Here is a 16,866-nt window from a genome sequence, read left to right on the forward strand (position 1 = left end):
CCCCCTAGCAAATCAACTACTGAAAAATCAGAGCGGTCCCTCGGTCTGCTTTGGTGGTGAATCCGATTTTCCCCACACTGTGTCGCAGCGCAGGATTCGTCTTCTCTGAAGGTCATTAGAATAAACAGATTAAAGTAATATTCAAAATGCACAAAAAAAAAAGAAGCATAGCAAACAGGGTGTCGCGCCGAGGGCGATCCGACTAATAACATTCCGACTTCATTATGTGACTGAGGCCGCGTGAGCGCAGGAAGCGTCCGCATCTTAATAAGCTGCGGCTCCAGGCTCCGCGCTTCCTTCCACCACCACCACCAAATGCACACAGACAGGTCTCTGACGGCCGGGAACGGACTGGAAGATGTCTGAACAAGCTAAAGGAGGCCGTGGAAATGTTTCGTATGTCTCCTTAAAGAGACAGTACGCTTAACGTCTAGTGCTCTCTGATATCAGCCACATCGCGCTGCACAGAGGCTGCCGCTACGCTTCTCCAATGTGATGACTGATAGGAAGTGCAATAACTCTGTGTTCCTCAGGAGACCGCTGTGTATTAATGAAGGGGTTAACACCACTTCATCAGCTAAAGCAATAAACCCATCATTTCAGGAGGGATTTTATCGCTTTTAAGATTTTTTTTTAAACTAGAAATTGCAGAACGATCTCATTCCACATGCAAAAACTTTTATCTTGCATTCATCCTGAATTACAATTGTGTCTTATACTCCAATCACACCCCAAGCTGCATTCAAAATTCTGCTGGCTGTGGAACAGATATACAACAAATAAGTACGCTGCTTTGTGGGAAATGTATTCTCTGCATTATACCAAGCGGAGCAACTTCATTAAGGGTCCATTCACACGTCAGTATTTTTCTATATCCTGAATTGCGGTCCGTTTTTTGCGGATCCGTTGTTCCTGAAAATGTCATCCGTATGTCATCCGTTTTTTGTGGATCCATTGACTTTGTATTGTACCAGGATCCGATTTTGCAGATAATAATAGGACAAGTTTTATATTTTTTCAGACATGCGGAACGGAACAACGGAAACGGACAGCACACATTGTGCTGTCCGAATTTTTTCAGGACTCATTGAAAATGAATGGGTACGCAACTGGTCCGCATCCGTTCCGCAAAAAACGGAACGGATCCAGAAAGAAACAACGGACGTATGAATGGACCCTTAAAGTTACATTACAGTGCATGTGCCGCTAGGACCATACTCTGATGTTTTGTTCAGACTTGTCACAAGATGTTATCAGTGCAGTGATGGTCAATGAGCCGAGACTCCTGAGAGCATCTTCATTTTCAGTACATCCTGTATTATACTCCAGAGCTGCACTCACTATTCTGCTGGTGCAGTCACTGTGTACATACATTACATTACTTATCATGTACTGATCCTGAGTTACATCCTGTATTATACTCCAGAGCTGCACTCACTATTCTTCTGGTGCAGTCACTGTGTACATACATTACATTACTTATCCTGTACTGATCCTGAGTTACAGTCTGTATTATACTCCAGAGCTGCACTCACTATTCTGCTGGTGGAGTAACTGTGTACATACATTACATTACTTATCATGTACTGATCCTGAGTTACATCCTGTATTATACTCCAGAGCTGCACTCACTATTCTGCTGGTGCAGTCACTGTGTACATACATTACATTACTTATCCTGTACTGATCCTGAGTTACATCCTGTATTATACTCCAGAGCTGCACTCACTATTCTGCTGGTGAAGTCGCTGTGTACATACATTACATTACTTATCCTGTACTGATCCTGAGTTATATCCTGTATTATACTCCAGAGCTGCACTCACTATTCTGCTGGTGCAGTCACTGTATACATACATTACTTATCCTGTACTGATCCTGAGTTACATCCTGTATTATACTCCAGAGCTGCACTCTCTATTCTGCTGGTGGAGTCACTGTGTACATACATTACATTACTTATCCTGTACTGATCCTGAGTTACATCCTGTATTATACTCCAGAGCTGCACTCATTATTCTGCTGGTGCAGTCACTGTGTACATACATTACTTATCCTGTACTGACCCTGAGTTACATCCTGCATTATACTCCAGAGCTGCACTCACTATTCTGCTGGTGGAGTCACTGTGTACATACATTACATTACTTATCCTGAGTTACATCCTGTATTATACTCCAGAGCTGCACTCACTATTCTGCTGGTGCAGTCACTGTGTACACACATTACATTACTTATCCTGTACTGATCCTGAGTTACATCCTGTATTATACTTCAGAGCTGCACTCACTATTCTGCTGGTGCAGTCACTGTGTACATACTTATACTGAGTTGATATACATCATACAGTGATGCATTTATTACACGCTCCACTATTTCCCTCAGAAGTTGATGATATCAGGTGATGACCATGGAGTTCCTTGTTGTGCATCAAACAAGGTCACCTGAAAAGCCACAATCTTGAGGCTCCTTTGATGCGCTCAGCAGAAGGTCATCGCGTAGAGGGTTCCTGCTGAAAGCACTGGAGATACAAAGCCCCCACCGGCGGCCCCTCCACTCTCAGGAGCCGTTCAGGACCGTTCCTACTGAGGGCCGTCCGCTGAGTGTCTTCTGTGATTTTCTTTGAGTCAAGCAACCGAGCTGTGAACCTCCGAGCCCCCTGCCCGCTGATAATGAGGAGCACTGGCACAGATGTGGGTGCAAATAACGAGGAGCACTGGCACAGATGTGGGTGCAAATAACGAGGAGCACTGGCACAGATGTGGGTGCAAATAACGAGGAGCACTGGCACAGATGTGGGTGCAATTAATATTTAGTAAAGTGCTCGCCACCAAAACACCGACAAGTCGGCTCTCAGGCTCCACATGACCTCTGAGGGTGTCCTGTGGGACAGCAGATCCTATAGGTCCAGTACATTTGGAGGTCCAGGTGGTACCTGTCTAAGGCCTCGTGCAAACGACCGTATTTTTTATTTTTTATCTTAATTTTTTGTGGATTGGATGAAGACCCATTCATTTCAACGGGGCTGCAAAAGATGTGGACAGCACACCGTGTCCGTCCCCCGGCCTGCAAAAAAATATAGAACATGTCCTATTCTTGTCCATTTTCCAGCCAAGGACATTTCTATAGATGTGGAGGGGAAAAATGGCAGCATGCACAGATGCCGGGTCACGGATCCACGGTTTGCTTACCGCAAAACACACACACAGTCGTGTGCGTGAGGCCTAAGTGGCAGGTAGGTCACGTCCCGTTCCTGAAACATCAATTGATTGACCGGCAGTGGTGACATTCATGTAGACAGCATGTCACACTTCTGGTCCGGCGGGGACGGGAGGCACAGCGCTAGAATCAGGGGGCATTAGCATGGTGAGCAGTAGTATTTTTATTTTATTTATTTTTTTATTTTTCAGCCCATGCCCGGTCAATCCTAAACTTTTTTCGTTCTCAAACAAACCCCTTTAAATTCAACTGACAAAGAATCAGAAGATCCCATTTTTAGTAGACCACCAACATTAAATATAAGGCGCTGGCGCCACCTTGTGGTGGGAGAGTGTTAGAGGCGCTCTCTGTAGAACATGAGGGATGTACATGTAGAGGAGTCCGACTCCCAGTCCCCACCAGCCCATGCACAGTGTGCTTTGGTAGTCTGAGACACTCCCACTGCTGGCCAGCGCTGTGGCCCCTTCATTCTCAGGATCGTTGAGGGCCCCAGAGATCAGACCTCACACCAAATTCTAAGGCCTCTTTCACACGGGCGTTGCGGGAAAATGTGCGGGTGCGTTGCGGGAACACGTGCGATTTTTCCGCGCGAGTGCAAAACATTGTAATGCGTTTTGCACTCGCGTGAGAAAAATCGCACATGTTGGTACCCAAACCCATTAGTTCGGGCTTGGGATCGGTGTTCTGTAGATTGTATTATTTTCCCTTATAACATGGTTATAAGGGAAAATAATAGCATTCTGAATACAGAATGCATAGTACAATAGCGCTGGAGGGGTTAAAAATAAATATATAAATGTAACTCGCCTTAAGTCCACTTGATCGCGCAGCCGGCATCTCCTTCTGTCTTCATCTTACGCTGTGTGCAGTAACAGGACCTGTGGTGACGTCACTCCGGTCATCACATGGTCCTGTCACATGATCTTTTACCATGGTGATGGATCATGTGATGACCGGAGTGACGTCACCACAGGTCCTGTTCCTCCAAACAGCGCAGAAGACAGACAGAAGAGATGCCGGCTGCGCGAGCAAGGGGACTAAGGTGAGTTAAATTTTTATTTTTTATTTTTAACCCCTCCAGCGCTATTGTACTATGCATTCTGTATTCAGAATGCTATTATTTTCCCTTATAACCATGTTATAAGGGAAAATAGTAATGATCGGGTCTCCATCCCGATCGTCTCCTAGCAACCGTGCGTGAAAATCGCACCGCATCCGCACTTGCTTGCGGATGCTTGCGATTTTCACGCAACCCCATTCATTTCTATGGGGCCTGCGTTATGTGAAAAATGCACAAAATAGAGCATGCTGCGATTTTCACGCAACGCACAAGTGATGCATGAAAATCACCGCTCATGTGCACAGCCCCATAGAAATGAATGGGTCAGGATTCAGTGCGGGTGCAATGCGTTCAACTCACGCATCGCATCCACGCGGAATACTCGCCGTGTGAAAGGGGCCTAACCCTTCAGTGTGACATATGAAAGAATGGAGGGAAATCTGGACGGGGCTATACAGTTTTTGCGGCATGGTTGGTGCACTGTGTCATGCCTAGTGCAGGGCCTGAGGGGCGGAGCATGACACAGAGGTGAAAACCAAAAAGAGAGAGAATCCCTGGCTCAAGGACCAGACCCTGTACTGGACATAGGACAGTTTATCAGTTTTGCTCAGAGTGTAAGGGATTAGGCAGCGGGGCTGTCGTCTCTAACTATACAGCAGGAACCCTCCCTGACCAAGTGCCGGCCTAATAGCAGAGTCCATACCTCTTGAAGGGCTGTCACAGGCTCCATGCAGGTAACCTGTTCCCAGGTGAGCGAGCGGTGTCTGCATTCTCAGCCTTATATCAGGCTAGCACACCTGAGGAGTAAAACCCGGACTGTCCGGATGGAGTGGGGCCCACCCTTCTCTCCCCACTCCAGGCCCTAAGAACAGGTTTTATGCAGAGACCTCTCCTGAACATTTCCCTGGTTGCTTTTAATCTTGGGCACACACAGACCCCGTCCACTACTTCTCCAGACACTCTGTCACAGCAGACAAATACTATATCTTGTTTCCAAATGTCATGGTTATCTTGCATGGTTCCTACTCAAGTTCCATGGTTGCCAAATTTTGTACATACAAGTTATCCTGTACCAAAAATATCCAGTGTGAACACAGCACAATATATCTTTTCATGTGTCTGTGCTGCCACCTAGTGGTAAAATTCTATTATTACACTAGTCATGTAATAAAGTTGCAGGAATTACAGTTCCTTTACTTTCTATTATACTTTGCGTTTCAAGTCACCATTTTCACAATGTTTCTTTGCCGTCAGTGAAAATAAATATTCTTCTTTACATACCGAGCCTAAAAATCTGTCCATACCTAATACGTCTCACAGCTGTGACTTGTTACCTATCACTATTTATCTATCTATAGTGACTTAAAACAGTATTCATACCCCTGGAAATTTTCCACATTACACCCACAAACTTACATGTATTTTATTGGTATTTTATGTGATAGACCAGGGATGCTCAACCTGCAGCCCTCCAGCTGTTGTAAAACTACAACTCCCACAATGCCCTGCTGTAGGCTGTTCGGGCATGCTGGGAGTTGTAGTTTTACAACAGCTGGAGGGCCGCAGGTTGAGCATGCCTGTGATAGACCAACACAAAGTAGTGAGCATGTGTGAAGTGAAAAGAAAATAATTCATGGTTTTAAAAAAATTGTATAAATAAAAATCTGGAAAGTGCAGCGTGCATGTGTATTCAGCCCCTGTGCTCGATACTCCTAAATACAATCCAGGGTGACCAACTGCCTTCACAAGTTACCTAGTTAGTAAATAGAGTCCACCTGTGTGTAATGTATTCTCAGTATAACTACAGCTGTTCTGTGAAGGTCTCAGAGGTTTGTTAGAGAACATTAGTGATCAAACATCATCATGAAAACCAAGGAACACAACAGACAGGTCAGGGATAAAGTTGTGGAGGAGTGTAAAGCAGGATTAGGTTATAAAAAAAAAAATATCCCAAGTTCTGAACACCTCGCGGAGCACTGTTCAATCCATGGAAGGAGTATGGCACAACTGCAAACCTACCAAGACATGGCCGTCCACCTAAACTGACAGCCGAGGCAAGGAGAGCACAAATTAGAGAAGCAGCCAAGAGGCCCACAGTCACTCTGGAGGAGCTGCAGAGATCCACAGCTCAGGTGGGAGAATCTGTCCATAGGACAACTATTAGTTGTGTACCCAAATCTGGCCTTTATGGAAGAGCGGCAAGAAAATAACCATTTTTGAGAGCAAACCATAATAAGTCCCGTTTGCAGTTTGCCATAAGCCTTGTAGGAGACACAGCAAACATGTGGAAGAAGGTGCTCTGAGCAGATGAGACCAAAGGTGAACTTTTTGGCCTAAATGCAAAACGCTATGTGTGGAGGAAAACTAACCCTGCACCTCACCCTGAACACACCATCCCCACCGTGACACATTGTGGTGGCAGCATCCTGCTGGGAGGAGGCTTTTCTTCAGCAGGTATAGGGGAGCCGGTCAGAGTTGATGGGAAGATGGATGGAGCTAAATACAGGGCAATACTGGAGGAAAACCTGGTAGAGGCTGTAGAAGACTTAAGACTGGGGCAGAGGTTCACCTTCCAGGAGGACAACAACCCTAAACGTCCAGCCAGAGCTGCAATAGAAGGGTCTAGATCAAAGCATCTTCATGTGTTAGAATGTCACAGTCCAGACCTAAATCCTATTGAGAATCTGTGGCAAGACTTGGACATTTCTGTTCACAGACGTTCTCCATCCAATCTGACTAAGCGCCCGCTATTTTACAAGGAAGAATGGGCAAAAATGTCATCCTCTAGATGTGCAAAGCTGGTAGAGACATACCCCTAAAGACTTGAAGCTGTAATGACAGCGAAAGGTGGTCCCACAAAGTACTGACTCAGGGGGGCTGAATACAAAAGCACGGAACACTTACTAGATCTTTATTTTATAAAAAAAATCTAGAAAACCATGTATCATTTTCTTTCCACCTCACACATACTTGTTACTTTGTGTTGGTCTATCACATCAAATCCCAATAAAATGCATTTAAGTTTGTGGGTATGTGGAAAAAGACAAGGGGTATGAATACTTTTACAAGGCACTGTATCTATCTATCATTGAGGTAAATCTATCAGCAGCACAGAGACTGTTTAGCTCCCAGACTACGGTCTAGACTAGACAGAACTGTAGTAAACCCGACCCCGAGTTCTGAGGGACTTAAAGGGGTTGTCCACGTTTTACCCATTAATATCAGATTGGCTGTTTGAAGAGAAAGCAGCGCTCATACGAGCATCAGGGTCAGTATTGGAGGTGTCACAGTGACCGTGGGGGAACCACAGGGATCAGCACTGAAGTGGTTAGAGTCACCATTGGGGTACCACAGGGGTCAATACTGGTGGGGTCATAACTACCAGTGGGTTGCCACAGGGGTCAGTATTGAAGGGGGTCACATTTATCAGTGGGGTCAGTACTGAAGGTGTTTGAGTAACCAGTGGGGCACCACAAGGGTCAGTGTTGGAGGGGCCACGGTCACCAGTGGAGTTCCACAGGTGTCAGTATTGGAGGGGCACGGTTTTCAGTGGTATACCACAGGAGTGAGTAATGGAGGGTTCACAGTTCCATCTTACTTCCGGCTGCTTTTCCTTTGCGGAAGTGATGTAAGACGCGCTGCGCTCCTGACTTGTGCGGCCCTTAGCGATTGTGATGAGGAGGAGCAAGCCTGGAGCCCACAACCCTACCCGGGTTGCGGCTACCGATCCCCCCCGCCCGCGGCTGTATATTCCGACCTTGAAATCAGCCACTTGGCCGTCCGGTACCGGAAGGGCTGGGGAAGCTAAGGGAGGTTTTAGCCGGGTGTCAAGAGGAGGAAGGAGAGGAACATGCCCCCCCCCCCGATCCCGGCCTTCATCCTGGAACAAATATTCTAGAGACCTCATCTCAGCCCCATCCATTATTGGGACAGGAAAAACACTGGTTGTGTGTGGGGTGGGGGGAAAACTTTTAACCTCTCCCTGTTTCCTGTCCCAATAGTGGGCGGGGAGACATCCTCCATGTGGTGCTGTCCTAGGACAGTGTTTCCCAACCAGTGTGCCTCCAGCTGTTGCAAAACTACAACTCCCAGCATGCCCGGACAGCATTTGGCTGTGCGGGCATGCTGGGAGTTGTAGTTTTGTAACAGCTGGAGGCACACTGGTTGGGAAACACTGTCCTAGAGGACGTCCTGGAAAACAACATTTCCAAAAAAGGGGTGTGACAAGAGAGGGCAAGAACCATTGGGGGACATTTACTAAGCATGTTGCACTAGAATTATGGCGTAAAATGCAACAAAAAGAATGGCGTTTTGATTTGCGTTTCTGGAGAAACTTTTTTCTCCAGAATTTTCACCATAAAGAATGCATCACGCCAGAAATGGGTTATAAATGTCAAAGTGGGCGGGGCTAACAAATTGGCGCATATTACGCCTCATTTATCATCCTCTTATCAGCAGAAATGTCTCAAATTGTAGCAGACAATGAAGTCGGCTTATGTGGTGGGGTTTTGTGTAAAAAGTTGCATTTGTGGCAGAAAGAAAACCAACTTGTCGTGGGAACAAGTGACGGGATCAATTTATTTTTCTCTAATATAAATTATCTAAAAAACAGCATTCTGTCAGTAAATTAGTTTCGTGCTCTCATTAAGAGAAACAAAATAAGAGTATGGCAGGTTGGATATCAAAGAGGTCGCAATAACGCCTGTACAAGCGTCACTGACGCCCGTTCAGGCCATTTTACTCCCTGGAAAAAGTCTAAGGCGTAGCAATAAGCCTTAAGGCCTGGCTCACACCTCAGCGTTTTACAGTGCGTTCCTACACGCTGTAAAACGCTCAACTGGTGAAAACCAATAATTCCCTATGGGCATGGTTCTCACCCGCGCCCATAGACTTCAACGGGAAGGTTATCGTACATGGCCCAGAACTGTCCTCTTTGCTGTCGGTTCGCAATCACAGGATGGACCTAGAACCGTCGCCTGCTCAGTCTCCTTCTCCTCAAACGCATTATACGCACTGCAGCAACTATAAACACACAGGAAAGGGTGATGGTGCTCCGCAGGAAGTCTCTTTCATTGGACGCCTCTGTGGTCAATCGCAAAAACGTGCGTTTCCTATTTCCAAAAACGAGCAGTAATACGCCCTCAAAAACGTCCGACTAAAACGCGCGTATCAAATACGCTCAAGTGTGAACCAGGCCTTAGACTTTTCCCCTACATTCAGCAGCAAGTGATGCTGCCTGTTCCTGAAATGACCAATAGCAAAGCTCCATACAGTAAGGAGCTTTACTATTGGTTGGTTTGGGCAGGCGCCGGAGCGATACAGCGCCGAGCAGCATGGGAAGCCGGCGGGAGCTGAAAGGAGGAGGGGCCGGCTCCCAGGAGTTTCTACAGTAAGGAGAGCGGGCGCGCTGCACAGCGACCCCGGAAAACATGGCGGCGGAGGATCTAAGGAGGACTCCTCAGAAGTGACAGACAGCCCCGGACATCAAGGTGACAGCAAAGTGTAGTGCAATGTGTGATCATCACTGCACCACATGCAGTACAGACCAAAAGTTTGGTCACACCTTCTCGTTCAAAGAGTTTTCTTTATTTTCATGACTATGAAAATTGCAGATTCACACTGAAGGCATCAGAACTATGAATGAACACATGTGGAATTATATACATAACAAAAAAAGTGTAAAACAACTGAAAATATGTCATATTCTAGGTTCTTCAAAGTAGCCACCTTTTGCTTTGATTACTGCTTTGCACACTCTTGGCATTCTCTTGATGAGCTTCAAGAGGTAGTCACCTGAAATGGTCTTCACTTCACAGGTGTGCCCTGTCAGGTTTAATAAGTGGGATTTCTTGCCTTATAAATGGGGTTGGGACCATCAGTTGCGTTGTGGAGAAGTCAGGTGGATACACAGCTGATAGTCCTACTGAATAGACTGTTAGAATTTGTATTATGGCAAGAAAAAAGCAGCTAAGTAAAGAAAACGAGTGGCCATCATTACTTTAAGAAATGAAGGTCAGTCAGTCCGAAAAATTGGGAAAACTTTGAAAGTGTCCCCAAGTGCAGTCACAAAAACCATCAAGCGCTACAAAGAAACTGGCTCACATGCAGTCATGAAAATAAAGAAAACTCTTTGAATGAGAAGGTGTGTCCAAACTTTTGGTCTGTACTGTACATCACACACTGCACCACATACATCACACACTGATGTGTGTAGTGTACATAGTGCACTGTATAGTGAATCCAGGCTATTATAGCCGACTGATAAAGTACAGGGTTAATTCCGCTATATTGGACTGGACTTTATCACTTGGCTATATATGATGGTATTTAGATTAGTAATGGTTCCCTGCATAAATCCCCACCTCTGAGGCCACGTTCACACCAGCGCTATTTATTTCTGTTGTTCGGCTCCATTAGATGAGCAGAGCAACAAAAATAACAGAAGTGCTGGATCGGGCACGGAAGGAGGGGTTTTGTCAACGCACACAAAAACCGTATACATTAACGGACGCCTCAGACAGATGCCATACTGTGGCATCCATCACCATGGAGTTCCATTGTAAAAAAAAAAAAAAAAAAGTATACTTTTTTTTGCAGAACTCGAACGTGTAGTGCACCACATTTTTCCATTCTGCAAGGTGGTTCAGCAAAAAAACATAAAGGATAACGTATACTTTTTTCATTTTTTTTACAATGGAACTCTGTGGTGATGGATGCAGCAGTGCGGCATCTGTCTGAGGCGTCTGATAACACATATACGTTTTTTCTGTACATTAAATGTATGACAACAATGTGATGTGAGCCCGGCCTGACAGGGAAGAAGCTGAACAGACTGCGCCGGCTATGAAGGCGTCGCTCAGTTTCCGCTCACGAGTCTTTTTACCAGACAGGAAAGTCCTGCGTCCGGTACACGGCTTTTATCAGAATCTGCAACAGAGGCTCCGAACGCGGATGGGAGCGAGCGCCGGCCACGTATTATGTATCTGTATTACTGCACCTTTCCTACTCCTCCTCGGGTAGAAATACTCCTCAAAAATGGTCAGAGGAGTATTTTTACTCCTCTGGAAAAAACGTAGTGCGACCTCTGCCTGCAATACTCTTATTTTGTTTCTCTTAGGCCCCTTTCACACGGGCGAGTTTTCCGTGCGGGTGCGATGCGTGCGGTAAACGTATTGCACCCGCACTGAATCCTGACCCATTCATTTCTATGGGGCTGTGCACATGAGCGGTGATTTTCACGCATCACTTGTGCGTTGAGTGAAAATCGCAGCATTCGCAGAAAATCGCAGATTTTCACGCAACGCAGGCCCCATAGAAGTGAATGAGGTGCGTTAAAATCGCATATCATCCGCAAGCAAGTGCGGATGCGGTGCGATTTTCACGCACGGTTGCTAGGAGACGATCGGGATGGGGACCCGATCATTATTATTTTCCTTTATAACATGGTTATAAGGGAAAATAATAGCATTCTGAATACAGAATGCATAGTACAATAGCGCTGGAGGGGTTAAAAAAAAATAATAATTTAACTCACCTTAGTCCACTTGATCGCGAAGCCGGCATCTCCTTCTGTATCCTTTGTTGAGCAGGACCTGTGGTGAGCATTAAAGGGGTTCTGCACCTTCATTTAACTGATGATCTATCCTCTGGATAGATCATCAGCTTCTGATCGGCGGGGTCCGACATCCGGGACCCCCGCCGATCAGCTGTTTGAGAAGGCAGCGGCGCTCCAGCAGCGCCGCGGCCTTCTCACTGTTTACCGCCGGGCCGCCCGCCCACTGACGTCACGACTTGTATCAACTAGAGTGGGCGCGGCTAAGCTCTGTTCACTTGAATGGAGCTTAGCCGCGCCCACTCTAGTTGATACAAGTCGTGACGTCAGTGGGCGGGCGGCCCGGCGGTAAACAGTGAGAAGGCCGCGGCGCTGCTGGAGCGCCGCTGCCTTCTCAAACAGCTGATCGGCGGGGGTCCCGGGTGTCGGACCCCCGCCGATCAGAAGCTGATGATCTATCCAGAGGATAGATCATCAGTTAAATGAAGGTGCAGAACCCCTTTAAATACAGGTAAAGGACCTTTGATGACGTCAGATCACATGCTCCATCACCATGGTGATGGACCATGTGATTGGAGCATGTGATCTGACGTCACCACAGGTCCTTTAGCCCACAGCTGGTAAAGAAGAGACCGGGAACTACGCGATCAAGAGGAGAAGGTGAGTTAACTTTTTTATTTTTTTTAACCCCTCCAGCGCTATTGTACTATGCATTCTGTATTCAGAATGCTAATATTTTCCCTTATAACCATGTTATAAGGGAAAATAATACAATCTTCAGAACATCAATCCCAAGCCCGAACTTTTGTGAAGAAGTTCGGGTTTGGGTACCAAACATGCGCGATTTTTCTCACGCGAGTGCAAAACGCATTACAATGTTTTGCACTCGCGTGGAAAAATCGCGCATTTTCCCGCAACGCACCCGCCTCTTATCCGGGCAAAAAAACTGACGCCCGTGTAAAAGAGGCCTTAGGTCCAGATGCGTTCAGGGTGCGTTCAGTGAAACTCGCACTATTTTACAAGCAAGTTCAGTCAGTTTTGTCTGCGATTGCGTTCAGTTTTTTCCGCGCGGGTGCAATGCGTTTTGATGCGTTTTTCACGCGCGTGATAAAAAACTGAAGGTTTACAAACATCTCTTAGCAACACATCACACCCGCACTTGCTTCCGGATACAATGCATTTTTCACACAGCCCCCATTCACTTCTATGGGGCCAGGGCTGCGTGAAAAACGCAGAATATAGAACATGCTGTGATTTTCACGCAACGCAGAACGTGATGCATGAAAAACAACGCTCATGTGCACAGCCCCATTGAAATGAATGGGTCAGGATTCAGTGCAGGTGCTGTGCGTTCACGTCACCTGCACCCGCGCGGAAAACTCGCTCGTGTGAAAGAGGCCTTAGGCCTCTTGCACACGAACGTTGTGCGCCCGTGGCCGTATTGCGGCCGGCATACGGCGGGTCTGCAATACATGGGCACCGGCCCCCGTGTGCACTCCACATCACGGATGCGGACCCATTTACTTGAATGGGTCCGCAATCACGGACATGCCGAAAGGAAGCACGGATCAGAACCCCACGGAAGCACTACGCACCGCAAAAAAATAGAACTTGTGGAAATGTCGCAAATATGCTTCAAAAGTCGCAAGTTTGGTCTGGCAGGGTTGGCTAAAATGGCACATTTCTGTTTAAAAAAAGTCGCATTTTCGTGCTATTGGCATTAAAATGTCGCAAATCGAGAGAAATAGGTGAATAATCAAGTTCATATTTTTTTTAAAGTCACATTTTAAAATGTTGATGTACGAGATGAAACAAATCACCATTTTTGATTTGTAATGTTAGTATTTTTTTGGCGCAAATTACGCTATTATTGATAGATGTCCCCCATTTTTTTTCTTCATTTGTGCCAGTTTTCTGGCGCAAATGAAGACAGAAATCTACGACAGCTACAAGCTAAATTCCATTCTGGCGCACAGACTTGCCATAAAGGAGGTGCCTCCTCCGGCCGCGCACGAGTACCGTATATTCGACCCTATAGTTATAACAGTCTTTGCACAAATCAGTAATACAGGTGACCTTATGAAACCTGGCGGCATCGTCGCCACCTTCCCGCGGCCCGTCCTTCTCCTGTCTGTCCAGAAACCATCTCAATCATCAAAAAAATCCTTCTAGTGTAAAACTGAAATTAGAAGACAGGAAGGGGGAAGAGGAGGGGGATGAAGCTGCAGCAACAGGCTAAGAGGAGGCGGAGAAGCTGGGAGAGGCATGTGATTGGCTCGGAGCACACAGATTAGCTCTGACATCACACCGAGAAGACCCCGCCCACTCATCAAGCACGGAAAGAGAACATGTACATTTAGAAGAACCTGCAGAGAAAAGGGGGGGAAATAAAAATAAAAAACACCTGCGCTTCATGTAATACACATCTGCAGCCGCCTGTGGGGGAGCTTTCCTCATACAATGATTCTGCATTGTCTATAGATAACTGGACTTCCCCTTTAAGAAGCAGAGAGCGGCGAGTACCTCCCATTCCTTCATGAAGAGCTTGGCTTCAGCGCGACCAACGTCCTTGTGTCTCCTGAACTCGTCCTTCACATACTGATCTCCCAGCGCTCGCAGGTGCAGCGGTAACGTCCGGTGCAGCAGGAGGATCTTCTTGTACAGAGATCTCACCTGGGAGACGTGAGAAGACATCCTCAAGGCAGATCTGCAGACAAGAGACGCCTTTAAAGGGATAGCGCAATGGTGGAAAAATGACAGACACAGGAAACTGAAAGCTGGCAGCCATCGTCCACCGGTGATGAGCAGAGAAGCTGGCGGACACTGTTATGGGGAGGAGAGATAGCCAGCAGTCTCATGGGATGGATGGCTGGCACTGCTAGGGGAAAGCTGGCACTGCTAGGGGAGGTGGCACTCTTAGGGGGCTCCTGGATGGATGGCACTGTTAGGGGGAAGGTGGTGTAAATGAGAACACTGTATAGTAATTAGACACGAAGGGCCCTTCACTCTACTAATGAGCGATATAAGAAGGCGCCGGGCCCCACACCGCTCTCCGGCAGCTATCACACAGCAGAAGAGCTGGTGCTTTGTACCGATATATAAATATATTAGTATTAGGCACACTGCCCCCATACCTATCTCAGTGTCTTGTGTGGGGTAGTGGCACTCGATGTGGACACTAACTGGTAAATGGGCACAGACGCTCCACGTGCCACATTGCTACAAACCTCCACCTCACCGCTCTCCGCTGCCCCCCGACCCCTCACTGTGACTGATGGGTGCTGCACATGGGTCACTGAGAGGAGCCTGCTGGGCTCTGAGAGAGGCTGATGACTGGCATTATGAGGGCGTCTAGCAGGGGCATAGCTGTAGGGGGTTCAGGGGTAGCAGATACACCCAGCCCTGGGGCCTGAAGGGGCCCAAAAGCCCCTCTGTCATTTAAGATGGCACAATGTTATCAATGGCACAGGGCAGGTGGGGGATGGTTACAGAATTTGCACCGGGGGCCCACATCTCCAGCAATACTGGGTTCTGGGGCACATAGGAGCCCAGCACTATAGGGGGGCGTCTGTGACTGACGGGGGTGCCTGTAGCTCTAATGTTGGAGACGGAAGGGAGCGCTCTTTGGCTGAGGGCCTTTGGCTATGCCTCTGCGGCTGACAATTCGGGGGGGTCGGGATGGTGTACCCCAGGGAAGGGGCGTCACGCGGCCGACGCTCCGGGGAAGGGGCGTCCCGCGGCCGACGCTCCGGGGAAGGGGCGTCCCGCGGCCGACGCTCCGGGGAAGGGGCGTCCCGCGGCCGAAGCTCCGGGGAAGGGGCGTCCCGCGGCCGACGCTCCGGGGAAGGGGCGTCCCGCGGCCGACGCTCCGGGGAAGGGGCGTTCCGCGGCCGACGCTCCGGGGAAGGGGCATCCCGCGGCAAACGTTGAAGGTGCACGTGCCTGCTTATGCTGAGTATCTATGCCTATGTTCTGGAAGGCCATATGTGGTGGGTATCTGTGGCTGACACTGTGGGGGGGCACCCTGTTCTGTACGACCTTTTTTATTCATTTATTCAATCAATCTGTTCTTATGTCAGGGTGCTGTTATCTTATGCCGCCATCTTGTGCTCTATACACCGTGTAAACAAGCAGAGTGTAATATAATATAACGATGTAACCGCAGGACACAAACGTACAAAGTAAAACTCACCAGAAACGCGATTTTCTTCTCGTTCTTTAGTTTTGACCTTTGCGGGCACTGTACCTCCGGCTACAGAACGTCACATGATCAGAGGCGCCGTCCACACACAGGAAGTAGCAGAGACGCCATATTTATTGTGGGCAGAATACTTGACGAAAGGGAACAATTCCAGCAGTGAGCAGTAGATGGCGTGCGGCAGATAATAGCACTGCAGCCATGTCATCAGACCTCATGAGAAATGCGTGTCCCTTACATAGCTGCTGCCTAGAATGGTGTGCTGAGACTTGTAGTTCTCCAAGAGAAAGCCACAGGGTGCTCACCCTATTATATGTATATTGAACAGAATATCACTTCACAGCAGGCTGCCGTGTGACGCGCTTTCGTCATATATCCCTAACTGAATAACCCCTTCAGGGCAGTCATTATTCATATTTAGGGGCCTCACAAAATTTTCCTCTCCTCACCTTTCACCGCGCGCAGCAGTATCTCAGAGCCGTGTTTAACCCTCAGTGACTGGACTTCAATTTTCAAGTTTCTGTATTTTCCTTTTTTTCTTTCCCGCCTTAAAAGAGCCGTAACATTTTAACTTTTCCGTTCACATAGCCATATGGCGGCTTCTTTTTTGCGGAACAATTTGTATCCTTTTAATGGCGCTGTTTCATTTACCATCGCTTGTATTGGAAAATGAAAAAAATAAATTCTTTGTGGGATGAAATTGAAAAAGAAAACCGCAGTTCTGCCATTATGTTTTTATGGTGTTCCTAGAGTGCTAAAAACCATCACAACTTCTTGCCTGGCACGCAGCGCGCTCTGCGGATGGTGTCGGGGAAACGGGACCAGGTGAGTATTCAT

The 16,866-nt window shown here is 47.4% G+C and overlaps 1 protein-coding gene across 1 annotated transcript in view; it reads right to left on the reverse strand.

Annotated features, from left to right (window-relative positions):
* The window catches only part of SDHAF3 (succinate dehydrogenase complex assembly factor 3), a 37,002-nt gene extending 20,861 nt beyond the window's left edge, over positions 1-16,141 (reverse strand). The window contains exons 1-2 of the mRNA XM_044291765.1: positions 16,024-16,141; positions 14,355-14,538 (exon numbers count right to left, since the gene is read on the reverse strand). Coding sequence (XP_044147700.1) covers positions 14,355-14,525 — 171 coding nt within the window. The 5' untranslated portion in view covers positions 14,526-14,538; positions 16,024-16,141. The remainder of the gene's footprint in view (positions 1-14,354; positions 14,539-16,023) is intronic.
* Positions 16,142-16,866: the final 725 nt, after the last annotated feature.

This window comes from Bufo gargarizans, chromosome 4 (assembly GCF_014858855.1).
Source record: "Bufo gargarizans isolate SCDJY-AF-19 chromosome 4, ASM1485885v1, whole genome shotgun sequence".
Classification (NCBI taxonomy): domain Eukaryota; kingdom Metazoa; phylum Chordata; class Amphibia; order Anura; family Bufonidae; genus Bufo; species Bufo gargarizans.